Genomic DNA, 26,903 nt, shown 5'->3' with positions numbered 1-26,903 from the left:
AATAATGTTTTTATTTGAATATTGGGCTTCAGGTTTGATGGGGAGCAGATGTCTCTTTTGGCTGTATATTGGTGGCCGCCATGTGTCACACCTGCAGTGGTGCATTAGCTACATGCAGAATATGACTGGCCCATGCTAGCCCACGCTCAACTGCCAGATTCATTCACCAGTTTTTGGATCCACGAACAAGGATGTGGTACAAAAGATTCACTCAAAATAATGAGGATGTAGGGACTCTAATTATTATATTTGTGTAGAGATGTGTTTGGATTGGCACAGAGGTGTGCAACACCACTTTCATGCCGTAAGAACCTTTGTTAGCAGTTGTATGTATGTCAACTGCAAACTTTTTTTGTTTGTTGCCTTTTTTTTAATACTTTTTCACAGATTTTGTTGTGTGAAAACTTTTGGTGTTACATCAAAATTGACTTTAGAAGTTCAGAAATTAGATTTGCAATCAACACTATACTTACTAGGCCAGTAATTTGTCTGTCTATACTCAAAGCGAAAATGCTGCATGGCATGATCACAGCCAATCAGAACGCATTTGATGTGTAAGCAGGGTTTTCCCTGGGGTGGGGGTGACAGAATGGAAATTGAAAACCAATTGACTGACAAAATGTCCTGTCACATGCCGCTTGTTACAATTTCAATCGTGGCTATGACCAAACCTGTATATAAACATTTACAGTGAAGAGGTTATTGCTTATTTGCATTTCATCTGGTCAGGACATGATGTTTGGCTATCTCTACATGCCTACCACTTAATTGTATAGGTTCTAAAAACCTCTTGAGCCCTGATACATCAGCTTATAAAATAGTTTATGTATCTCTTCACTCACATAATTGAAATAGATTGTGTGGTCCATGGTGTGTGTGTTTGAATGTTTATATAGCTATTGTTTGTGGTAGTCATGTCTTGTAATGATGGCAGATGTGAGGTTAATATGTGTCTATTGTGTGTAGGAGGGAAGGAGGAAGTACCAAACAATAAGCCGCTGGCACCATATGCACCATATCAATTAGAGTGAGACACAGAGTGACTGAAGTCACAGAGGAAGACAAGGAGTAACTATATTAGGCTTCTTTTCTATCGCTGTTTCTCCTATTGCAAGGACTACGACACTAGTTTATTCAATTCATTATTTCTTCCTTGTTTCTCTGCAATATCTCTCTTTACCATAGACAGTTTTACCACCTGTCTTCTTTCATAATGAGGTAGACATTCAACATGATTGACATGTTGCTTCTGAAAGTTCATGTACCCTTAAAATCAACCACATCCAGCTGTATTATTGACAAGTGCCACCCCCCATCAGACATTTTTTCATTTATTCAACTATGAACACATTTCCTTTTAGTGCGAGCAACCTCAGGGACACAGGTTCTGAACACGATTCTGAGGTTTCCTTTTTTTTACTATAAATTATATTTTTACTTCACTGACAGTTAGGTTTAGGGTTGGGGTTTGGGTTAGGGGGTAGAGTTGATAAAATATGCATTACTGTTAACTGTATTACATCAATTACAACTAAAAATTATGTAATACATGCACCACTCTATGGACATATGACTGGGAGGTTGAAGGCAGAGCTCCAAAATGGGGTGCGGAGCTCCTTACCTCCAGCAAATATATTGGGATCCTCTAACCTAACCCTTTCCCTAACCCTAACCGTGAGTGGAAGTGATGCCCCCTTTTGAAGGTTGCACAACCCGTTTTGGTGTAACTCTGCCCCCTTCTGGATAAACCCATCCCCATTTGGAGATCTCCTGCCTGCAGCTAATACCTACTTGCAGAAAATTTGCAGCTTAGTCCACTAGGGGACAGTGATTCGAATTTCGTCAAGCACAGACCGATTGGAGCTGAAGAACTTTCACTGAACAACGTAAACAGAATTAGCTGTCGGCTTCAAGGTAGGTGGAGCTCCAGGTCACACTTACCGATGACATGGACCAATGCCAGTAAGGATTTTCCTAAAAGTTCGCCCCATCGAGCTGTTTCGTACCACCAAAACGAACGCAAAAACACACCTTTTTTCATTCTTTGATTTCGTAGGAAATCTATCGAGGCTTTAAGAACTCAAGTCGCACTTAAGTTGACTTGAGTAAACTTACAGTAGATTTGTAAACAATTCACTTGAGATATGACACATACCCCAAATTAAAGACTTATAAGAAACAAAATATGAAAGTTATTACACTTCGTCAAGGTTTATTAACCTGTAGAAATCTCGTACCTTAAGAGATTTGAGTCTAAACTTGGACTAGTGACAAATGACTGGAATAAGGTCTGTTTTGAAAGGCATTGATGCAAAGAATTGACTTGGACTCCACTTTAAAGAATAAGACTTGACTTGGACTTGAGAACATGTCTGCCGATAGAGCAAATCACATTCAGATCTGTCTCCTGCTCTTTCCTTGTGACCGCAGTAGCCATAACTCTCCCCGTCTTGCTTGACTGATTTCTCAGGCATTTTTTTAAGGCCAAGTCATTGTGTGCATTGCCCTTCGGGCACAAACTGTAGTTTTCACCATTAGGTCAAGTGAGCATCAAATGTTTATGAAAAAGGGAGAGCATTTAGCCCTGAACCTTAGCTCCCCTATTTGTGTTGTTGTATTGTACAGCTATGTACTATTGTGTGTTTGCTATGATTAATGTTGGCTCGGGCCATAGCATTTTTGCTTTGACATTTATTGGTGAACTTTGAGGTGAACTCAACTGCACAGCCCAACCAATTGCTAAATTCAGGCCTTGGACTATTTTTATGGTTCAGTAAGTATCAGTGGTTATGAAGGCCTGTAGATTTAAAGGAATAGTTCACCAAAACCAAAAATCTTCCACTCTGATGCAGCCATGATACTTTTATGCAGTTCTTTTTTCTCAATAGCACCTGTTCCAATTCACTTTTATTGTAAGAAAAAGAGTAGCTAGAACATCTCATTTTGAAGTATCTGATTTTGTGTTGCTGGAACAAAAAGAAAGTTATACAAGTTTGGAATGCCTTGATTGAGTCATTAAATCTGCATCTAGTAACTTATTACAATTCCCTACTTTCAGAAATCCCTAACAGATTCTGTGCTCATTATGTACTCAATGACAGCAAACAGTATGAACACATATATGAAGAGTGATTGCATCGGGCTATTGTAGTGAGGCGTTGAAGACTGATGCTTAGTAAACATTTTGTTGATGCAGTTTGTCATAACCCATGTCATCCATGGTTGGGCCCTGCTGAAGCACTCATTAGTTAGACATACACAAACACATACATGGCTCCCTGTGATATATGTGCCTGTAATTTCAAATGCATTATTTATTTTAACCTGAAAATAGAGAAGAATAAGAGGATCAGAGGAAATGGAGAATTTAATTATGTTGAAAGAGGGAGACATTCACCTCAAGAGTGAACTGTCAGCGTTGTGTTGAGTAGTCAAAATCCTACTGCCTGATTTTCATTGAATAACCTAGTTCCATATTATTGCACTGTTACTCTCAGAGTTCAGCCACTTATGTTGATTGTGTTTTGTTGTTTATGTGGCTGAGCTCAGACATTCTTGTTTTATTCATTCTCTTGTCTGGTTGGTTATTGGTACAAGTGCATTGCTCTTAAGCCATCTTGCAGTATGCACTTGTCTCAACCTCGGGTGCACTTCGCATTGCGCTGCACGTCTGGGTCGCGATCCGTTGTCATGTTGTGCTAGGGATCGGGCGCTTCGTTCTTGGTTGCTTGTTTATCAGTGGCTGAGCTCTTGCACAAATGTCCCGTCATGTCTGCCGTTTGGCATGAGCGCATGTTGCCGTTGTCTGTCAATATGCGCTCATGTCATTCGGATGTTTGATGTCTTGTGAGAGCAAGCGGCTTTGTTTTGTTTCTGTATTGCTGCGTGTCTCTCAGTCTTGCATCATACCCCGCCTCCTGGCTTGCCTTTTATTAGTTATAAATAACCTGTTTGATTTTTCCCCTGTTCTGTTCTTACAGTTGCTTACACCTGCTTGGGTGTTGCATCATGTTCTTTTAGCATAATTAGATTTAGAATAATTTGGTAAAGTTGAAGTGTGTAATTTGTGCACCAAATTGATTTTAAGGTTTTTCAGACTCCAGATTCATAATGATAATGATGTCAAGTTAATATCATTACTAATCTATTCATGTTGCTTGTTTGTTTGCTGTCTGTTTAGTATGCTTGAATTCAAGATGTCTAATGAGACAAAACCCATTTGTGGTGTAAAATAAACATTAATTAGCACCAAATTTCACTTCAAAATAGAAAGTCCTTTCTCTCCTATCCTTTTCTCTCTCTCCCTCTCCACATCTTGTGCTCAGCCACGCACTTTGATAGAGGTCTAATTGCCATTCATTTCTTGCCACATTGATTAATTGGTTCAGCGATAACACGGAAAACAGCATATGCAAATAGTTAATAGTCTTTTATGAATACTGAATATATTTGAATTTTTAAAAAGGTGGTGATTAGATAGGGAAACAGAATTAGTTATCAGTCGCTGAGTAGACTAAATCTGTTGAAGAAAATTAACTAGAAAGGTCTATAATGATAACCGGTTCTCTGCCACAGGTCAGGAAAGATGATTTTATTTGTCAACAGGTGGTTTAGGAGTGTATTGATATAATATATCAATATTTTGATAGTATTTAATATATGTTTAAATATTTATGTATTTGCTCTGAAATGACTGAAAAGTGTGAATATTTTTCTTTAAACAAAGCAAAAATCTGGGTTCTAGTGAGGCACTTACAATGGAAGTGAATGAGGGCAAATCCGTAAATGTTAAAATACTCACTCTTTCAAAAGTATAGCCACAACACGTAAACAAAATGTACAGTATCTCACAAAAGTGAGTACACCCCTCACATTTTTGTAAATATTTGATTATATCTTTTCATGTGACAACAATGAAGAAATTACACTGAAAAAATGAAATGTCCAAATTGGGCCCAAAGTGTCAATATTTTGTGTGGCCACCATTATTTTCCAGCACTGCTTTAACCCTCTTGGGCATAGAGTTCACCAGAGCTTCACAGGTTGCCACTGGAGTCCTCTTCCACTCCTCCATGACGACATCACAGAACTGGTGGATGTTAGAGACCTTGTGCTCCGTTTGAGGATGTCCCACAGATGCTCAATAGGGTTTAGGTCTGGAGATATGCTTGGCCAGTCCATCACCTTCACCCTCAGCTTCTTTAGCAAGGCAGTGGTCATCTTGGAGGTGTGTTTGGGGTCGTTATCATGCTGGAATATTGCTCTGCGGCCCAGTCTCTGAAGGGAGGGGATCACGCTCTGCTTCAGTATGTCACAGTACATGTTGGCATTCATGGTTCCCTCAATGAACTGTAGGTCCCCAGTGCCGGCAGCACTCAGGCAGCCCCAGACCATGACACTCCCACCACCATGCTTGACTGTAGACAAGACACACTTGTCTTTGTAGTCCTCACCTGGTTTCCGCCACACATGCTTGACACCATCTGAACCAAATAAGTTTATCTTGGTCTCATCAGACCACAGGACATGGTTCCAGTAATCCATGTCCTTAGTCTGCTTGTCTTCAGCAAACTGTTTGCGGGCTTTCTTGTGCATCATCTTTAGAAGAGGCTTCCTTCTGGGACGACCAGCTCCCGCAAGATTCTGTCCCACTCCCGCAAAAAAAATAATAATAATATTTTGTCCCACTCCCGCCTGCAACTTTCAAGTTGTGTCCCACTCCCACCTGCAAGCCTGCAGGAAGTGGTCTACACAAATGTTTCAGTCCACTAAAATTCTGTCCTGCTCCAGTATAATAAAACAAATACAAAATTATTCCCACCTGTGAAAAACTAAAAACTGGCAAATATCTGATTGACCTTTGGTTGGTTTCAAAGATTTGTTTGTACATCTTTCTTTAATAAAGCATTTGTCATGTTTATTCTGTTGGTTCCTGTTTTTCATGACTCTTATTTTGAAAAGTTCATGTCATGTTTTGTTCCTGTTTCCTTGTCATGTGATCTTCCTGTTTCCCTCCATGTTCATGTGTCTTGTTTTCATTGGTTCATTGTTTGATTAGTTTGTTATCAGTTTTAGTTTACCATTGGTTTTAGTTTATTGTCTTGTTATCTTGTTTAGAGTTCTGTTTGTCCATTGGCTTATGTTTCCCCATGTCCATGTATTTAAGCCCTCATGTTTGCCGTTGTCTCTTGTCTAGTATTGATGTTAGTTTGTGTAGCACTGTTCAAGTTCATGTCAAGTTTAAGCCGTGCCGTTCATGTTTAAGTTTCAAGTTCATGTTATGTTTGAGTCATGTTTATAATTAGGGTGTTTGGTTTTCACTTTGATTATTAAACTGCACTTGGGTTCTTCATTTCATCGTCATTGTGTCATCATCATTGCCATTGCCAGCTACAATCATTAAAGCATTGGTTAACATCCATTGCACTTTCAACTGCATGGTGCACAGGGAATAATTAGTATGATTTAGCCACCAACCCTGCGCCTGTAAATAGTTTTTAATTTTTTTGGGGTCTTGCGCAATAGATGAATAACACTCTCTTAAAAACATTAAATACATTTGAGGAACATTTGTTATGTTATTTAGATATTTATATTTTGCGGGAGTCCTGTGAGTCATTTCTTTCTCTTGCTCTGCGCACACTCCATCCTGCTCCACACTCTGTTGCACCGGGTCCCATTGATTCTGTAGCCAATATTAGCTGATAGTACCAAACATGATCATGATTCATAGCTGGATACAGTGTTTTGTGGGACATGTGCTTCTGTTTACCCTGTTGTTAATTCGATGAGAGTTTCAATGAGTGTATCCTCGCGTCCTACATCTCTTTTATATACATTTTATTTGCAGTGCATTGACAGTTTGTTATTTATTGTTCGTTATTGCGCTTTAAACTACTCTGTTTTCCATGAAAATAACCTTTGGTGCTTACATGGCATTACTTTCCATCCATCCATTCATCCAAAACCCTGTATTCCCTAAATGACTTTACACAAATAGTTTCCACCATACAAAGTTAATAGTTACTACCATACAAAGGCCATACTCATTAACTAACATTGAAACTAAGAAAATGGCTTGAATTATCTTGATGTGGATTTTGCAGTTACTGCATTTTCACACAATGGTTACTCTGAATTTCAACAAACAAGACAAACTCATCTGTCACCGGATAGATCATAAGAAACCTGTTTCATTCATAACTCTATTTTGTGTTTTGCCTTTGTGGGGCAGGATCATTGCTTATTATATGTCTATCAAACTGAAAAGTCAAACAAAAAATCGTCATCATTTATTATTTATAATAATTTATTTATTATTATATAATTACTTCTTTAAGTAGTTCCCATCTGTGTCATATTTTAGTTTAGTTTTTTTCTTTCTTTTTTTTTTATCCACTTTTCTCCAAATTTGGAATGCCCAATTCCCACTATTTGGTAGGTCCTCGTGCTGGCGCAGTTACTCACCTCAATCCAGGTCAATCCGTGAATCACAGCACGGGAGACTCGTGTTACTCTCAGCGAACCATGCACAACTTACAACGTGCTCAACTGAGAGCGAGAACCCCTAATCGCGGCCACAAGGAGTTTATCCCATGTGACTATACCCTCCCTAGCAACCAGGCTAATTTGGTTGTTAAGGAGTCACTCAGTATGCCCTGGATTCAAACTCGTGACTCCAGAGGTGGTAGTCAGCGTCAATACTCGCTGAGCTACACACGGCCCTAAAATTTAGGTTCTTGATCTCTCCATATAATATATTTCCTTTCACGCCATCCTTAATTTCCTCCTTAATATTATTTCTCTCCACTCCATCCTTGAATTTGTGGGGACTCTGATTTGTCTTTGTAATTTGCTTTAAGGCTGTAATTCTGATTACTCTGAATATGAAAAGTTGTCCAAGTTTAAAGTTTGAAGTGCCCACTTCTATCTTATGATTATATACAATGTTTATCAGTTTATGATAGATATTTATACAAATCATATACAATAGATTTTTTAATATGGGGAATAAGTGTAAAATCTTGTTATATTGTGCCTTATGATTTTGACAATTATGCCAAGTCATGCTAATTAAAGACAATTAAATTAGTAGTCTAAGTAACTGAGATGTTGCTAAAACACATCTGTCTTACTCTTAAAACTCTAATACTCTTGAGTGGTGGGGCAATGAAGGGTTGTAAAACTACTCTAATAACAATAAATGAGCACATTTTGAATATAGAAAATTAAATAGCCCTAACTCCTATGCAGTTGTGTAGAGAGAGTCTCATATAACGTAATATTCTAACTTCAGATTTATTTTATAGAAATCAAGAATTCTAAAATGGCAAGTCTTTGAAAATCTGACGAGAATGTCTATCTTTTCAATTAGACTTTATAGACTTCCTAGTGCCATTGTCAAAATGGTGTGTTTCACTGTGAGCTCAATATAAAGATAAGATAGAGTTGGGGTTGTGAATGGGACCATGGCTCCGATATGTCTTGGTAGTCACACATGATGCCCTTAAAGAATATATTTTGTGATTGTTTGACTCTTCCCAGCTGGGCTTTTTCTCTGTTATGCGCTCATACCTTTATATCTTTGGATACACCATGTTATAAAGGAAAACTCAAAGTATGCCCCTTACAAATGTGCCTCATAATAGACAGATATGTGGCCTTAATACACCAGTGAATTTTTAGTTGTGTTTGTTGGGTCCTTTGTTGTCACAGTCAGTAGATGGACAGGTCATGTTCCAAACACTTTGTTGGTTGATTTAATGCTGTGTGTGTGTGTGTGTGTGTGTGTGTGTGTGTGTGTGTGTGTGTGTGTGTGTGTGTGTGTGTGTGTGTGCGCGCGCATTTGTGTGCGTGTGTGTGTGTCTGTGTGTGCGTGTGTGTGCGTGTGTGTGCTTGTAAGCTGTAGCATTTTCTGCTGTTTGGACACATGTCCAAAGGGGTTCTCATCCATTTCTTATCTCAAATACCACGTGTTTAAACACACACACAAACACATGCGCGGGCACACACACACACACACACACACACACACACACACACACACACACACACACACACACACACAGTCTTATCACTTGTTGGGGCTTATCTCACCTGTGCAAATCATCAGCTTAGAGAAAATAAACAAGCCAGTAGATGTTAGGAACTTGACAAGACCTAACCCAAATATGACAGCTACAGCAATAAACACACACACACTGACACACACACACACACACACACACACACATGTTGGTGCGGCTATCCTTATGAGAACTCTCTATATGCATAATGAGTTTTATACAGTATGAAATATAGATTATCCTAACCCTAACCTAACCCTCACAAAAAACTTTCTGCATTTTTACATTTTCAATAAAACATTGTTTAGTATGTTTTTTAGCGATTTGAATTATGGGGACACTAGAAATAAACTACATTTATAGCATAATACCCTTGTAATTACCAGTTTGTAACATAAAAAAGTCCTTGTAAACCACTTAAACCGCCACACACACACACACACACACAATGTACCCTCAACCATTGATTTTCGACTCTAGACTGAGTTGAGATTCTTTCATTCTCTACTCATCGCTTTAGAACCATTCAGAATGCTACATGGTCCTCTTGAGGCACATCTGATATTATAAAAGTCTGTAATCAATACGATAGATCTAAGGCGACTGCAGAACATTCCAGCCTCAGACCTTGTTATCAAACCCAGGTGGCACCTGACCTTTTCAGAGTCATGTATTGAGGTGGAATGTGTAGATGGGCTTTAGTGGTGTGTGGGGGCCACATTTCTTTGACGTTAATGACCTTTAAATTCATGTAACTGAATCAACGTTCACCGAAGTGAACTTCAGAGCTTCTTCACCTGCTGATCTTTAAACTAGATTGGAAAAAATTATAGAAATCTATGAGAATTAGTTGCTATTTCTTGAAACCAATTACTATCAGCAATTTAATTATTTTTAATGTTTTGGGTCTTTTGTGTTTAACTCAGATGTTACATAATGTGTAGCAGCTATTTTACACCGATGCAAGACTTCTCATCCATTTCATAATTTGTTATGAATCATTTTGATTTTTGATTTGCATCCAAGTTCGAATTAAAATGAGAAAATAATCAAATTAAATTAAGTACCTTAAACCGGAACCTTTAACTCTTGTTATGATATTCTTGGTGATATTTTCTCTCAGGAAATGAAAACTGTTTATCTCTGGAATAAGCTGTTAAGAAGCTCAATGCTTTTGCAAATTAGGCTGTGAAACGATAAAAAGTATTTTTGAAAGAGGCATGCTATTAACTCAATTTGGGGGTCAAATAAAGGTGTGAAGACCTTGTCTGTTCACAAATTGTAAATAAATTTCATGTAATATAGGGGAAAGGTACCAATTTCTTAGAACTCTGTGTTGTGTATGTTTGTTGGCCACAGTTCTTCATGAATATTGTAGACTAATCTGACAAATATTCTCAATAGTGGCATGTATTGTCATAGATCTGCAATAGTGAGACTACGAAAAGCGTGTGTGTGATTGTGCTTGCCTGAGGTATGTTTCTACCTCAAATTAATGGTTAAAAATAAGGGTACTCCTGAGTTTGTAAGGTGCTTATTTAATTGGTCAGACACAGAACCAGTTGATGCGGGTGAGTGAATTTCAACTGCAGCTTTGACAGGTGTCGGGTGCAACATGTCAGATGTCACAGTGATTACCCAGACGGTTGGGTCCTTTGTGAAATGCATATTACAGATGAACATACACATACATTCACTGTTTTAAGTATATAAAACTCTCTTGAAATAGTGACTGTGAACTTAATATTTTGGTTTAATTTGAGTATCAAATGGCTTTAAAAAGTGTATTGAGATAACAATTAGATGAACAATGTCAGATGTACTTCTGCAGGAATTCCCTGTAGAAATATGAATGGAGCTTGTACAAACACCATGATATAGCAAATGTTTTGTTTTGGCCTCTGTTCTCTTTAGGCGAATGGCCGTGACTTTTCAAAGTCCGGACATGAGGGTACGGTGGAAGCAATGCGGAAGGATCCCATTGTGGTGCAGGTGTTAAGACGGGGCACCTCATCCCGTAACCAGAGCAACCTACATGAAGTGTGTGTGGTGGACGTGTGCACTCAGACAGACATCACCTTTGAACACATAATGGCTCTGGCTAAGATGAGACCCACTACCCCACCTGTGCCAGATATTTGCCCCTTCCTACTGTCAGACAGGTATATACTGTTAATACTATGTTATGACAGGTGTATTCATATGTTATAACCTTGTTATAAGCATTAACGCTTTTTCATTATATTACCTCACTATATATGTATGAAAATGCTTCTTATATGATTATTTGAAGGCGTTTAGGCATTTTGGCTTAATCCTTTTTTTTTCTGGCAAATACATTTGCAAATGCATTTCTGAAATCTGTGGACTTTTACCTTAGACAGTACATGTAAGTCTCTCTTAACCAACAGAATATTAATATCAATGGTGTTCCACCAGTCCATGTTATTGTCAAGAATTTCTGCATCACCAGGCAACCTCCTCCCCCAATTAAATATCCCCCACTGCCATCGTAAAGTCACACCAGGTCCTATGTGTAATTATTTTAGTGGCTTCTTTTATCCATTCCCTGTAATGAGTATTGTACAGGGTGATTAAAACCTAATGGAGTGCTAAAATATCAAACACGCAGGCACATAGGTTTCTCTTGCTATTTTATACCCTTTCACAGCTCTTCTACCACTTCAAATTGTCCAATAAAACATTAATTATCCATCCTTTCACTGGTGTGTTTTTGGAATGATAAATCATTTAGCCCATTATGGGCTTGTTTTGTTTTATTTGTTTATATTTTTTTTGAATGTCTATTTACAGATTACCAAAACCAAGGATTCAACTTATTTGTGTGTATGTATGTTTCTGTTAGATTTAAGTTTAGAGGTAGGGGATAGGAAATACCATTCGCCCAGTATAAAACTAATAACAGTTAATGTAATGTCCCCAGAAAAGTTTTCACGTGTGTCTGTGTGTGTGTGTGTGTGTGTGTGTGTGTGTGTGTGTGTGTGTGTGTGTGTGTGTGTGTGTGTGTGTGGCTTTTCACAGATGACTCTGGATCTTGGAACAGTACATTTGCAATTGTATCCCAGCATAATGTGTTAACAGATTAATGTGCATTGCTTGTGATTGCATATGTCCCCTGACCACAAACAAATTCTGTAATCCTCTGTGGAGTGTAATGCATGGCTCAGGGTCTACGTAAAATTATTCACTGGCTCAGCTGGTTCTGCACAAATCTAGCCTAGTGCAAAATGTTTCTCTCATTCTCTTTCTCCAGCTGTCATTCCATTCAGACAATGGAGCATGAATATTTTGATTGTCAAGAATATGTATCCAGCACTCAGGCAGAGGTGGACAGGGCTGATGAATTTGAGTGTGAGGTGAGTAAAAGGCCACAGTTCCTATATTGTTTAATATTGCCAAGTGATATCATGAGCATTCATTGGTATTCCTATGTAAACTTTGTTCTCTTACGAGAGGTTCTCTCGTATTGCGTAAGCTAGCTTACGCTACGGGAAAGATTCATCTTTTCTGAGATATTGAAGCCAAAAAATTATCCTTAATTTTGTATCCATTGTCAACGCAGTGCAGCAGCTGCATACCTTGAGCGGGCTAGCTAGCGAGCTCATTGGTTGCCCTGCGGCAACTGCTGCAGCCTATAGACGAAATTGAGTGAACTCGCGTCCAATGAGAGGCGCCCGCGCCATCACTGTATCAAAGCCCGCCAGAATGGGCGTGGCTAGAGTGCATATAAGCGTAAGTTCGTAGGCTGGAACCCTGATTTTCATCTATTCAGCGAAGCTCTTCGCATCTCTGAACTGCAGAAGCCGCGTCGCCATTCGAGGGGCATCTAGCAAGCTTGGACAGCGCTCGAAGAAGCCGGCCGTCTTCGCCACCTTCAGCCATCTGGCGACGTATCCTTTTTAGAGCAAGCTAGTTCCTCAGCGAACTTCACAAAAAGAGCAACGAGCGTCTTTTTAAAGATGCCTCGCACCACCTGCGCCTCATGCCGCGCCCCTCTCAGCGCCGGAGACCGCCACCTCATCTGCGCTCTCTGCCTGGGACTGGAACATGCAGAGCTCGCCCTCACTGACGGCGGATGCGACCTCTGCGAGGAGCTTCCGATGTCGACCCTGCGGGCTCGACTCGAAGCACTCAAGACCGAAGTCGCCACGCAGAAAGAAGCGCCGCTCCCAAAGGCTGCCGGAACCGGTGTTAGAAGCGACTACCTTGCCGGAGCCTCTCCCTCGAGCCTCGCTTTCACCCTCCCCGCCCCCCCGGGACGCGCAGTTGCCGCCGAGCGACCGCACTGCTGCCATCTCGGATGACGAGGCGGAGGATAAGGGCTGCTGTTCCATCATGGCTTCGGACAGCGAGGAGTGGTCAGGCTCCCAAGCCTCCTCCTCGGCCCAGGAATCCAGCAGGACCCGCGCCGGAGTCGAAGAAGAACTAACGCGCCTCCTCACACAGGCCGTCGACCGCCTCGGGCTTGAGTGGTCACCGCCCTCTGAGCAGGCTCCCAACAGACTCGACGGCTGCTTTCTTCAGAGCCGTCGCCGCTGGCGCCCGCGCCTGGGCCGCTCCTTCCTGCTGGAACTCCACGCCGAGCTCTCTAAATCGTGGAACGCCTCTCTCGGCCAGGAACCGATCCCATGTCTCCACCTCTCTGCGCCGGTGGACTGGCGCCACCGAGAGGGGCTACTCTTCCATCCCCGGTCGAGGATTCGGTAGCAGCACACCTTTGCCCGCCCTCCGCGAGATGGCGGTCTAAGCCAGTGCTCCCGTCTAAGGCCTGCAGAACTACTTCCGCCTGTGTTGGCCGCGCCTATGCCGCCGCCGGCCAAGCCACATCTGCTCTGCATTCCATGGCCGTCTTACAGATCCTCCAAGCGGACCTTCTTCGAGAGTGGGACGAGAAAGGCAGGCACCCAGAGGCTGTTTCAGATCTAAGGAGCGCGACGGATCTCGCTCTTCGCGCCACCAAAGCTGCAGCTCAAGCCCTAGGGAAGTCCATGGCTGTGCTGACTGTGACCGAGAGACACCTATGGCTAACACTAGCCGACATGGGAGAAGCTGAACGCTCCACGTTCCTCAACGCGCCGCTCTCTCTGTCCGGTCTCTTCGGTTCCGCGGTGAGTGGCATTGTTGACCGTTTCTTGGAAGTCCAGAAAGCCATGAATCTCTTCCTGCCTCGTCGCGCTAGCTCCTCTGCAGGCCGCCCACGTGACCAGCCTCCTGCACGAGCCTCTTCACAGCGCCCAGCTCAGCAAAGCCAGACTTCTCAGCGTCGACAGGGCGGCCGCCCTAGATCGCGCTCAGACAGCCGCCGCAGACCGCCGCCCCCCCGCGGGCCTCGGCCTAAGATTGCGCTGAAACCTGAGCAACCGAAGTCCTCCTAGCTTTGTTGAGGAAACGACGGCTCAGTCCGCCGCGGCGGACCACTGTCAAAGCTTCAGCCCCTGTCAGTCCCCTTCTCTCAGGCTACTGCAGTGGTGGATTCAGCAGCCAACAAGCCGGTGATACTGCCCGCTTGCCTGCACTCAAATGCCGTTTTCACGGCGACCCAAAGAAATCTTGTAAAAAGCAAACATGCCTTATGTGTAGAAAATGTGCCCACAATCCAGTGTTCACCCCTACACACAAGCATTACACTTCCCGTGTCCCTATCAGAGCCCACTCACATAAAGCGGGCACAGCCAGCTCGAGTGTTAGAGTCAATAAACGCGCCCACGAGTCCGTGCGCACGCCCCTTCTCTGCCCGCTCTGTCACACGGCCAGCAAACACCTCTCTGTATGTAAGTTCCATGCCCGTGACTATGCTCGCGTATCACTTAACAGATGTGACTCTTTCCCCATTCACCTCAATCGGGAAGTCACTCACAGAACAGCCTGTCCATGCTGTCTGCGAGCAGTCATGCATATGCACAGTAAGCGCGCTCACATTCTGTTCAGCTCACTGTGTGCGGCAATCAGGGCGACTTGGCCATTCACCCTCTAGCGTTACGCTTCAAAGCGTGGAAAGCTATCCCAGGGATATCCAAATGGGTGTTAAGCACAATAAAACAGGGCTATTTGCTACAGTTCGATCGCCGCCCTCCCCGCTTCAGAGCGCAGCTCGAAACTACTGTGAACACGGAAGCAGCCTGCATGCTTCGTTCAGAAATAGCAAACCTTCTGTGCAAAAGGGCCATAGAGAGTGTGCCACCTTCTCTGAGCTGAGTCGGGTTTTACAGCCGTTATTTTCTTGTCCCCAAGAAAGACGGCGGCCTCAGACCAATATTAGATCTCACGGTTTTGAACAAGGTGCTCGCAAAAGACCGTTCAAAATGCTTACAATCAGGAAACTCCTCGCGCATGTGCGCCAGGGGACTGGTTTATTTCTCTCGATCTGAAAGATGCCTACTTTCAGATTCAGATAAATCCCGTCACAGGCCATTCTTGAGATTCTCCTTCGACGGCCAGGTTTATCAATACACCGTCCTTCCGTTCGGCCTGTCTTTAGCACCCCGTACTTTCACGAAGTGCATGGATGCGGCGCTCGCACCCCTGCGGAGTCAGGGCTTGCGAATTCTGAACTATTTGGACGATTGGCTGATTTTGGCACAGTCACATACGGAGCTTCTGTCTCACAGGACAGTTCTCCTCAGTCATCTGAACAGTTTGGGTCTTGCAGTCAATTGGACCAAGAGTTCACTACAGCCCAGTCAGGCAATTTCCTTCCTTGGAATAGAACTAGACTCCATGGCGATGACGGCTCGCTTATCTACATGGCGCACGCGTCCTTTCAGATGAACAGCCTCACGCCTCTGAAAAAATTTCAGAGAATGCTAGGTTACATGGCCTCAGCCGCAGCAGTACTTCAGCTGGGTTTACTGTGCATGCGCCCACTTCAGCATTGGCTAAACACCCGCGCGTCTCGCCGGGCTTGGGCCACGGGCCGCCAGCCGCTCAGAGTGACTCAGACCTGTATCTCAGCTCTGCAGCCCTGGGCAGTGGCCGAATGGTATCAGCGGGGAGTGACGATGGGAGCTGTATCTCGCCGAAAAGTCATCTCGACAGACGCGTCCAACACGGGTTGGGCGCGGTCTCGCGAGGGCTCTCCGGTTTTTGGCCTATGGTCAGTTCAGGAAAAGCTCCTTCACATAAATTGTCTGGAAATGATAGCGGTCGAGTACGCTGCGTGCACTTCCTCCCGGTCATTCAGGGTCACCACTTCCTGGTCCGCTCGGACAACAGATCTGTGGTATCCTATCTAAACCGTCAGGGCGGTGTCAGATCCAGGAACCTCTTCCATCTGACAAAACGCATACTGAGTTGGTCCCAGTGCCACCTGCGCCGCTGAGGGCGACGCGACGTGCCAGGCCACCTGAACGACGGCCCAGACAGACTGTCCAGAGACAATATTTCCCCAGGGAATGGTCCCTGCACGCTCAAACAGTCCAGAAGTTATGGAGCATATTCGGAAGAGCAGAGATAGACCTCTTTAGCGTCAGAAGAGAACTCTCACTGCCCAGTATTTTTTCTCGAAGCGAGGACTCGCTGGCCCAGGACTGGCCCAACCGCCCGCTTTACGCCTTCCCTCCCGCCTCGCTATTGCCACAGGTAATGCAGAGGATCAGGGAAACGCGTCACTCGGTGCTCCTCATAGCCCCGCGCTGGGAGAATCAGACATGGTTCCCGGAGCTTACGCAGCTGTCACTGACAGCCCCGTGGCCCATTCCAGTGAGAGCAGATCTCCTCTCTCAAGCTCGCGGCACGATCTGGCATCCCCACCCAGAGCGCTGGGCGCTGCACGCATGGGTGATCAACGACTACCCGTCGCTTTGCCAGAAGGAGTAATAAACACTATCATACACGCTAGAGCCCCTTCCACGAGAAGACTCTATGCGTCCAAATGGTCTGTGTTTTCAAAATGGTGCACCGACAGAGACCTGGACCCACGGACATGTGGGGTGTCGTCGCTGCTCGTGTTTTTACAAGAGCTGCTGGATAAGGGTAGATCCCCATCCACGCTCAAAGTGTACGTGGCGGCCGTCGCTGCCTTCGCTGAACCCCTGCACGGCCAGTCACTGGGAAAAAAACGAGCTGGTCATCCGCTTCCTCAGGGGAGCTAGAAGGATGAACCCCCCGCGCCCCCCATCGGTTCCTATCTGGGATCTTTCTGTAGTTCTCGAAGTTATGAAAGCCCCCCCTTTCGAACCGCGTCAATCCATGGATTTGAAATACCTTTCACTCAAAAACGTTTTTCTAACTGCCCTGTCATCAGTTAAACGTGTGGGAGACCTTCACGCGCTGTCTGTCAGCACTGCGTGTCTTGAGTTTGGACCAAGTGACTCCAAGGTCATTTTAAAGCCTAGACACGGCTATGTCCCCAAGGTGATCGGTACTCCTTTCAGAGCACAAATCATTTCCCTATCGGCGCTGCCAGCATCCGATAGCGAACGCGACGCCAATCTCCTTTGCCCAGTCAGAGCACTGAGATTGTATACTGCGCGCTCCGCCTCTTTCAGACGCTCTGAGCAGCTTTTCGTTTCGTTAGGAGGGCGCACCAAAGGTTTCGCGCCTCGAAACAGACACTGTCTAGATGGATAGTGGACGCTTTTGCTGCCGCGTACGCGTCAAAAGACCTAGCATGCCCGTTAGGCATTAGGGCTCACTCCACTAGAGGCATGGCCTCCTCGTGGGCATGGTCCAGTGGGATTTCCATTCACGACATATGTGTGGCAGCGGGCTGGGCTTCCCCCTCCACCTTTGTCAGATTCTGGAAGTGCCCGCCCTGCAGGCAAAACTACTAGCGGTTTAATACGCTACAGCTCCCCTGGTGAGCTGCACTGACGGGACACATTCCACACAGACCGGTGTCTTTCCCTTCCGACTATGTGCTTATGTATTACACACACACTGGCCCGCACTCTTGCCGGCCAAATATTATTCCCCCACTCACAAGGGCTCCCCCGGGTCCCCCCCGGGGCTCATGCAGTGGATGCTTGGCACGCACGGCATTGACAATGGGTTCCCGTAGCGTAAGCTAGCTTACTCAATATGAGAGAACCTCTCGTAAGAGAACGAATCGGTTACCTGACGTAACCTCGGTTCTCTCTAGATGAGGGAACGAGTATTGCGTAGCCGGCCGTGCTCGTGCCACGAGCGACTTTCGCTTCATTCAATGAAAACCAGGGTTCTAGCCTATGAACTTACGCTTATATGCACTCTAGCCACGGCCATTCTGGCGGGCTTTGATACAGTGACGGCGCGGGCGCCTCTCATTGGACGCGAGTTCACTCAAGTTCGTCTATAGGCTGCAGCAGTTGCCGCAGAGCAACCAATGAGCTCGCTAGCTAGCCCGCTCAAGGTATGCATCTGCTGCACTGCGTTGACAATGGATACAAAATTAAGGATAATTTTTTGGCTTCAATATCTCAGAAAAGATGAATCTTTCCCGTAGCGTAAGCTAGCTTACGCAATACTCGTTCCCTCATCTAGAGAGAACCGAGGTTACGTTAGGTAACCGATTCGTTTTCTAGCACACTTAAGTTTGCATAGACACTGAAACTTTACACACACACACACACACACACACACACACACACACACACACACATATATATATATATATATATATATTAACATACTGTCTGCATCTACAATGTAAATAATTTTACATATGAACAGCTTTAGAAATGCCCAAATGTTTATGAATCATTCTATTGAATTAATGGAATTAATCAGTTGATTGTTATTGTATTCATAATCAATTAGATTAATTCGATGTTCAATGCCATCACATTTATTTGACATAGTTGACGCATATACCTAATTTTACATTATAATGGTTTTATTTTATTCCGATATTAAAATGTTAAAATGAATAAAAATTCCCCAAAATATCTATAAAATAGAAAAAATTTTACTATAAAAATATATTTATAATTTAAAGTATTTTTCAAATATTTTACAATTTCTAAAGCTGCATATATGTAAAAACGTTTTTGTACTCTACGTTTCAGCGTCTATTCAAATATACAAAAATGTGATCTATTTATAGAACATGAATGCTGCTTTATCAGTTTTGGTTTAGTTGTGTTATTTTATAATTTATCAGTTTTGTTTTCGTTTTTTAATATATAATTAAAATAGTTGCTATTTAAATAGCTTCAATTAAATAAGATTTTTGTTTCTCCACAAGGGAAAGACTCAATTTTAAATGTGTATATTTGCTAGAAATTATTTTAGTAAACTGTTTTGGGGCACCCTATCATATAGATGGCCTCAAAGTTAACAGACATGAACTAAAAGCCACTTAATCCCAATATACACAACTATAAAATATTTTATAGCTAAAGGGCATATTTGTGGTTAATTTAAGTGTAAAATCCCAGAAAATAAGAGCTCCAAAAATAAGAGCACATTGCTACTCTATTAATGATTAAAAATAGCATGTTACAGCAGGAGAGCTACTAAATGATGCCATAATACCTCTGACTGATAAACAGGGGGGCAGATTAGACTCCACTGATGTGTAATTAGTTCTATTTTAGTGACATTAATGTTCTTCCCTACTGGGTCTTTATTGCTTGTTTTTGGTAAGAAAACAAAGACATATCTCTTGTTTAAAACTACACAAACAGCTTGTGTAACCAGATGTCTTTTCCAGAGTTATACAAACAGAGAAACATCCCTGTGCTGTTTTACTACAGTAAATATTAAATATTGGAACTTCTCTGGTCTAATCAGATTAGAAGACCAGAACTAACTGTTTAATAAGTAAGGTTAGGCTGTAAATTGGATATATCATGAAATGTAAATTGTAAAGTGTGCAGTGGGAAAACTGCTTTGCAATGTATGCATGATTTTTGAGTAATCTCTGTCCTGGATCCTGGATCAGTCTGCATTGCTTTATGCTTGGATGAGCTTCTTCCATGCAAGATTAAACTTCAATCTGTCTATCGTGAGCAGATCTCTCCTATCAGGATAATACTAATTATTAGAAAGTACAGCTTCAGCCATGTGGGGCATATCCTGGAATAATTATTTTACCTGCAAAATTATCACTATGATTTGGCAGTTTTATTGGTGGACACTTTAGTTTAAGGTAGATTGTGTGGATTATTCTGCTCAGCAAATCAGTTGATCCAGTTTGATGAGCATGTGGACTAAAACAGTATACTTGGAGAAGATATAAGGTATTTCTGAGCTTCGGAAACAGATCAATATGAAGCCATATTAAAGCTGCTGGTGATGGATTGCATCCATTGTATGGACTAGCAGTAACCTTGGTTCGGCTGAAATATGAGAAATTGTTAGCCTATTTATATCACATCACATTCACATTGATGTGAATGACTTGGTATCTCATTTTTAGAAATTATTTGCAAAATACAGACTCTTGACAGTTTGGTGTAAATGTTCCTGGAAGAGAAGAGGGAACCTCATATACTCACAGTTGTAAATCTAGTTAATGTGTAAGGTGGTCTGGTTGATGTATGACACTAGTGCTTGGTCAGGACTGTCGACCGGTAAATGAGCCGTTCTACATGACTGAACTGAGCTAAGGGTTTGTGGTATGGCTACCTATGGCTAACTGCTCTCCTTTGACAAATAAATGTCTCTAAAAGGCAGCCCTGTCACTAGTGCCTGCCATCAATATTGTCAAATCTCCCCCTCTGTCTGCCTGATTTTATCAGAGTTCAGATGGACCATATATTTTTGTATGACATATTTGATGATCTTTTTAGCCTAAGGAACTGTGACTTGTCCTCATACAAAATAAAGCAGTAAACTATAAAGAATTTGTTACGTTTGAGATAGAAGAAACAAAGTAATTCATGGATGATTCACATGTTTTTTTTTTTTCTGGGTATGTGTGTGTGTTACAGGAGGTTGAGCTCTGTCGAATGAACAGTCAGGAAAAGCTGGGTCTGACTCTCTGTTACCGCACTGATGATGAGGAGGATGCAGCTATTTTTGTTGGCCAGGTGGGTTTGAATTTGAATTTTTTGCAACTGTAAGGATAACCATGCTCACACGTTTATTTTAAGCCTCCAGCTTATAATATAAAAAGAAAAGGGTTGTCTTGAATATTTTAAAGTGTTATTTTTTCGGTTTAAATATAATTCCTTCTATGAAAGCTTAATGTGCAGAGACAACTACAGTATAAGTAAGCCATTTGTTGGTTGATTTCCTTGAAAAGTGTAACACTGTGCCTTTGTGGCACTGGTAAAACATAGTTAGTTTGTGCATCCTGACCCAGTAATATTGGCTCAACTAATGTCGAGACTTTGGAGTTGGGATTAACTGTTTTGCTAACCAATGGCCAATATGAGTGATCAGGCAACTGGCAACCAATGCTAGTGGTGCAGAAATGACAAACTTCTGCTAAAATGTTAAATAATGCTTCAATTAAGCTGAAAAACTGAGCATCAAATTTGACACAGGAGATCAAACTATTCTGATTAAACCCTCTTTAACATCAGTTTCAATTTTCAAAAATGTATTAAAAGATAAAGGCTCTATTTGATCCATTTTCATTCTTCCACATCATCATATCCCTTGAGAAAAATTGAAAGTGTTTATTATGGAAAATCTGTGGAAAACTTCTGGTTTTTCAACGTTCAAATGCCAGACAAACATTTACATTTTACATTTATGCATTTGGCAGACGCTTTTATCCAAAGCAATTTACAGTGCAATTATTACAGGGACAATCCCCCCAGAACAACCTGGAGTTAAGTGCCTTGTTCAAAGACACAATGGTGGTGGCCGTGGGGTTAGAAACAGCATCCTTCTGATTACCAGCCCTGTGCTTTTAGCCACTACACCACCACCACTCCAGGCGCCACTAAACATCTACCAGGATTGAGCCAAGCATGAAAAGAGCAAGTAAAGTTTGGAAAATTATTCTGCATACAGACAGTTCCTTTTAAGCAGTTTAATTGCTGATTTTAATTAACAGGGAATGGCACCCCTCTCATCTTCTATGGAGTGTAAAATGGCACTTTTTTACTTCACACCTCCTATTACAAACCAAAGACAAGTAAAAGGACTGTGTTTCAACAGAAACAGGGAGAATTCTCCCTAATTGTACAGATATTGCGTGTTCTTACACCATTTCTCGCTCAGAGACATATGTAAATGTCGACCACCTGACATCAAACAGGGGAGAACTGCTCCTGAAACAGATATTTCTCACTATCACAAGCAACCTACTGAAATGTTGCACTATTACATGTCTGTATCATTTGCATCATATTTGCATATGATGCTTGTGTCAATGTATTGCAGTGAGGGACATTATCAACATGTCTTTGATGTGTGAGACTTCTTTAAGTGTAAGGAAAATTAACAAGTACAGCTTATATAATGTCACAGTGACATTGAACTCTCCTGACAATAGGCTAAAAGCAATTTTTCATGCTAGAACAGATATGCAAATTAATCTATTATAATCATAAATAATTTTTAGATAATTAATAGAATTAATGCAGGTGTGTTAGGCTGTATTATGTCAGTTTACTTATTGATGCCATGTTTTTTTATTTCCTTAATAGGTCGAGCCCAACAGCATAGCTGCAAGGGATGGACGCATCAGAGAGGGGGACCGAATTTTACAGGTGGGGTACATTATACCTTAGGTGGACACACGTACCCATCCGTTTACTTAGCTATCAAAATGGGGGCAGAATTGCTTTTATATAAAGCTAATTTCAATCACGAAATGTAATCTTAATCATCAAGGAAAGCATTTGCATTTTTAGGGGGAATTGAAAATGTCTCAAAATGGGATTTGGAGGTTTGTCATGTTTCCCAAAAGTATAGCAAAGTAAACAAGGTATGAAATCTTACAACAAAAAATGTCCACTGTCCTATGCATCCAGATGATGAACAGCTTTAAAGATTGTGTAACTAACTAAGCCAGCCACTAGTTAATAAAATAGATCATCGTGATAAACTGCAGTTACATAATCTAGTTTCAATTTGATATGCATTTACAGCATATATAGTGTTGGAGTGACATTCAGCAGAGACAGTAAGGTTAAAGGTATAGAGAATTTATGAGCAGCAGAAGATAAGAAGAGAAAGACAGGACACAAGGCATCTGTGGATGTAACAGTGGGGGAGATGAATACAACAGTTCAACACGCATCTGTCTCACTCTCTCCACCCCTATTATCTTCCACTGACAGTGCCATTACTCTATAGAAGAAAAGATGAATGGCACCTGTCAGAGGCTGCATAATTGTGTGTCTGGGCGTGAACAACCAGAATGCTTTTATAAACGCTGTGGTTCCAGCAGCCCAGTCGGCAGTCTTAGTAATCGATGCAAAGTCTCTCCGCAGTAAATGCATAATTGACTGGAGATTGTTATCTCGCAGTGGGGGCCTAGTTTTGTGTGTTTGCGTGTGTGTGAGGAAATGCTCCACTTTTGTCACTGATGAAGTGTGCTTCCGGTACGAAAATCCTGACAGTCTGTCATTATCTTTGTGTGTGTGTGTAATTGTATCTCTGCGTCCATGTTTCTTGCAGATAAATGGTCATGACGTGCAGGACAGGGAAGAGGCTGTCGCTCTCCTCTCAAATGAAAATTCTAGATCTATTGTGTTTCTCATCACCAGACCTGAAGGACAAGTGAGCTAATAGGAATTCTTGCTGATCTTAACTCACAGTAGTATAGCGTCTTCCCATAGGCATTGGTTAATATACCTGCAGCTTCATTGGTCTTATATATTTGTCCAAAACTGGACTGAATTCTATTGGTATTTTCTCCCATAGATGGATGGAAGCTGGCTTGATGAAGACCATCATGATTTCCTTGAGGAGCTGAAAATGGAGATTTTAGAGGAACAGAAGAAAAATGAACTTCTTCAAACAGCCGGTTGCGTAAAGCGGGTGAGTGTGAACATTTGAAGCCTGACACAGAGGCCCCAACAAGTATTTGGGCACTTGAAAAAGTATGAATGTCATTGCATTAGAAAACAAAATATCAAACCAAGTGCCATTTATTGATACTAAATATAGTAGCACAAGTACACAATTAAAAAATAAACATAAAAAAAGACAGTAATGTTTTAAATGAGAAACCAATAGATATACCAAAAAAAAAGACAGTTAGGTTTTAAACGATAAACCAATAGATATACCATTCAAAAATAGTCTTTCTGGGTTTCAAACATTAGTGAAACATCCCATAGTAAATATGTAAACTACACTTGTTACTCTGATATGACATCTGTGTTAACTTGAGTGTAAGTGACTTTATACATCCAATAAAAATGACCTTGAGACTAGTTGGTTAAAAGTAATTACAAAAATGGTTTAGAATAAAAGATATTACTCCAATGATGTCTAGTATCATACAGATGACACTTGGTAGGATATTTTATTATCTTATGAAATTCATACATTTTTAAGTGTGACTTAAGTGTGCTAATACTTTTTGGGGGCAATATATGTTCCTTAGCAGCACCTTGAAGTCTTCTTACAGACATTAATGTGATCATATCTATTTGTTTTGCAGTCCAATAGATGTGAGGAAAGCTCAACAACCACAGATATGGCAATATGTTCGTCTAGCCTACTAGGGAAGGACAGTGAAGTAAAATGCAGCTTTGAGGAGAGCTCTGAACATTCACTCTCTTATGCCCACTCACGGACTCAAAAACATTGTCAGGACAGGCGAGAGAAGAGCTCGCATTTTGTTCCTATGGACACCATCAGCTTAGCCAGGCAGGAACTGGGTCAAGATGGCAGAGTGACTGATAATGGTTTGGACAGCTTCCAGCAACTCCTGGAGCTCAAGTGCCAGATCCGCAATGGCGGAGAGTGCGGGTTGGTGTATAGGCGAAGCAGCACTATTGAATGTAGCCTGATGGAGCAGGGTGGAGGCGGTGTAGCACAGGAACTGCACATGCTCAATGAGGAACTACATAGCATTGAACGTGAGTGCCAGAGTATCATGCAGGCACACCAGCTGCGCAGAAGCATGCACGACTCCCCTCGAACGGATAAGGAAAGTTGTTTGCGGCGTGGAAAGCTTGCGGATATTAACGAACATCCTGAAAGTCTACAAAGTGTGAAGATGAAAGATAAAGACAGCTCTAGTGCTTATAACACGGCCGAGAGCTCCCGCTCTACGCCACTGGGAACAGAAGGATCGCCTGACCACTCACTAAAGCATTGCATCCTCTTGACCAATCAGAGAAACCTTCGAAGTACCCAACACATTCAGAGTCCATACAGTAGTCACATCTTTTCATTACCCTTCCAAAGTAGCACTACTTGCAGTCGTTCCCATACCATGACTAGTCCTGGTTCACAAGGCCCCAGCCAAGCCTTTTCCAGCAGCCTAGAGCAAAGCCCCAGCAACCCTTCAGAATCTGACCCAGCCCTCCCTGCAGATGACGAACGCTGTGAAAGAGAAAGGAACCAGAGCAAGGTAGGAACCACTCCCCACCATTCTTCACCCTACCACAGCAACACCACAGCAACCCAACCACCCAGCACACACCACTACCAGAGCTACCTACAGCTTCTACAACAACATTCCTCTTCCTCTCTGGAATACTCCCAGAGCCAGCTCAGCCTCCTTAGTCTTCGTGGTCGGCCCGGTCCTTCACAATCTGGCCGACTCGAATGGAAGGTTAAAGTACGGGCGGATGGAACCAGGTATGTAGCACGCCGTCCTGCACGAGACCGCATCCTACGGGAACGAGCCCTACGGATCCGTGAGGAACGTAGTGGTGGGATGACCACAGATGATGATGCAGTCAGCGAGCTGAAGATGGGTCGGTACTGGAGTAAAGAAGAACGCAAGCAGCAACTAGCAAGGGCAAGAGAGCAACGACGCAGGAGGGAGTTTATGCAGAAGAGCAGAGTGGAGTGCCTCAGGGAGACGATGGGGACAGCAAGTGGGGAGGTCAGCATCCTGGAGCTCAGTCATAAGAAGATGTTGAAGAAACGAAACAAGAAGATCCTGGACAACTGGATGACCATTCAAGAACTAATGAGCCATGGTGCTCGAGAACCTGAGGGCACTAAAGTCCACAATGCCTTCCTCTCAGTTACCACCGTTTAGCAAAGAGTGACACCCTGAACTTAAGAGCACCACCCTTTTGTGGTCTTTTATGTACTTTCCTCATTCCAAGTGGCCATTTTAAAAAAGTGAAGATGCAGATATTTTTCATGATTTGTGAAGCTGAGTAATACTTAGTGTAGACTTTTTTCAATTCAACTGGATGTGGTCTCAATACTCAAATGTGAATGTTCAAACTCTCTTTTGATATATTGACAGGTAATACTTTACCGCTTCAGACCTCACTGTGTTTTTTTACAAGAATGTATAAAGTACACATTTTTAATAGGATTTTAAACACTGCATTGTTTCCATACATTTGTATTTAATAATTGGCAATTTTTCATGGGGTTTTAAGAATAAAACAGTATTTGAATGTACGTACAATGTCAGCTTGTGCTGGCATTCCATCATTTATCCCCGGAAATATAAATATCCGTTGTTCTTCTCGAAATGTACATGGGTAAAGGTCTTCATTTTAGCTGATCAGGTTTAAATAACATTTAAAAACTGTTTTAAATAACCCATTGTAAAGGTATTGTATACAATACCTATGGGTTTTGTACTGTTCTGTTACTAATGAAAATTATTTATATTTTTGAGTCTTATAATTTATGTAGGCTTTGTTCCATCTTTATGATGCCAAATGACCCGATAAACAACTGATACACATGGAGTGAATATGTTATTTCTACCACTCTATTGGGCCTTGTATTGAGGCTCATTTTTCTACCACAGGTTGTGAAGCGATTGTAGTCATTTTTTTTATCTCA

The 26,903-nt window shown here is 42.2% G+C and overlaps 1 protein-coding gene across 1 annotated transcript in view; it reads left to right on the top strand.

Moving 5' to 3' along the window:
• LOC127637679 (PDZ domain-containing RING finger protein 4-like) overlaps window positions 1-26,582 on the top strand; it is a 43,743-nt gene extending 17,161 nt beyond the window's left edge. The window contains exons 2-8 of the mRNA XM_052118867.1: window positions 10,980-11,227; window positions 12,340-12,442; window positions 20,939-21,037; window positions 22,610-22,672; window positions 23,586-23,687; window positions 23,832-23,948; window positions 24,577-26,582. Coding sequence (XP_051974827.1) covers window positions 10,980-11,227; window positions 12,340-12,442; window positions 20,939-21,037; window positions 22,610-22,672; window positions 23,586-23,687; window positions 23,832-23,948; window positions 24,577-26,133 — 2,289 coding nt within the window. The 3' untranslated portion in view covers window positions 26,134-26,582. The remainder of the gene's footprint in view (window positions 1-10,979; window positions 11,228-12,339; window positions 12,443-20,938; window positions 21,038-22,609; window positions 22,673-23,585; window positions 23,688-23,831; window positions 23,949-24,576) is intronic.
• The last annotated feature ends 321 nt before the right edge of the window (window positions 26,583-26,903 follow it).

This window comes from Xyrauchen texanus, chromosome 45, assembly GCF_025860055.1.
Source record: "Xyrauchen texanus isolate HMW12.3.18 chromosome 45, RBS_HiC_50CHRs, whole genome shotgun sequence".
In the NCBI taxonomy this organism is placed as follows: domain Eukaryota; kingdom Metazoa; phylum Chordata; class Actinopteri; order Cypriniformes; family Catostomidae; genus Xyrauchen; species Xyrauchen texanus.
This window is presented reverse-complemented; position numbering and strand designations above follow the sequence as displayed.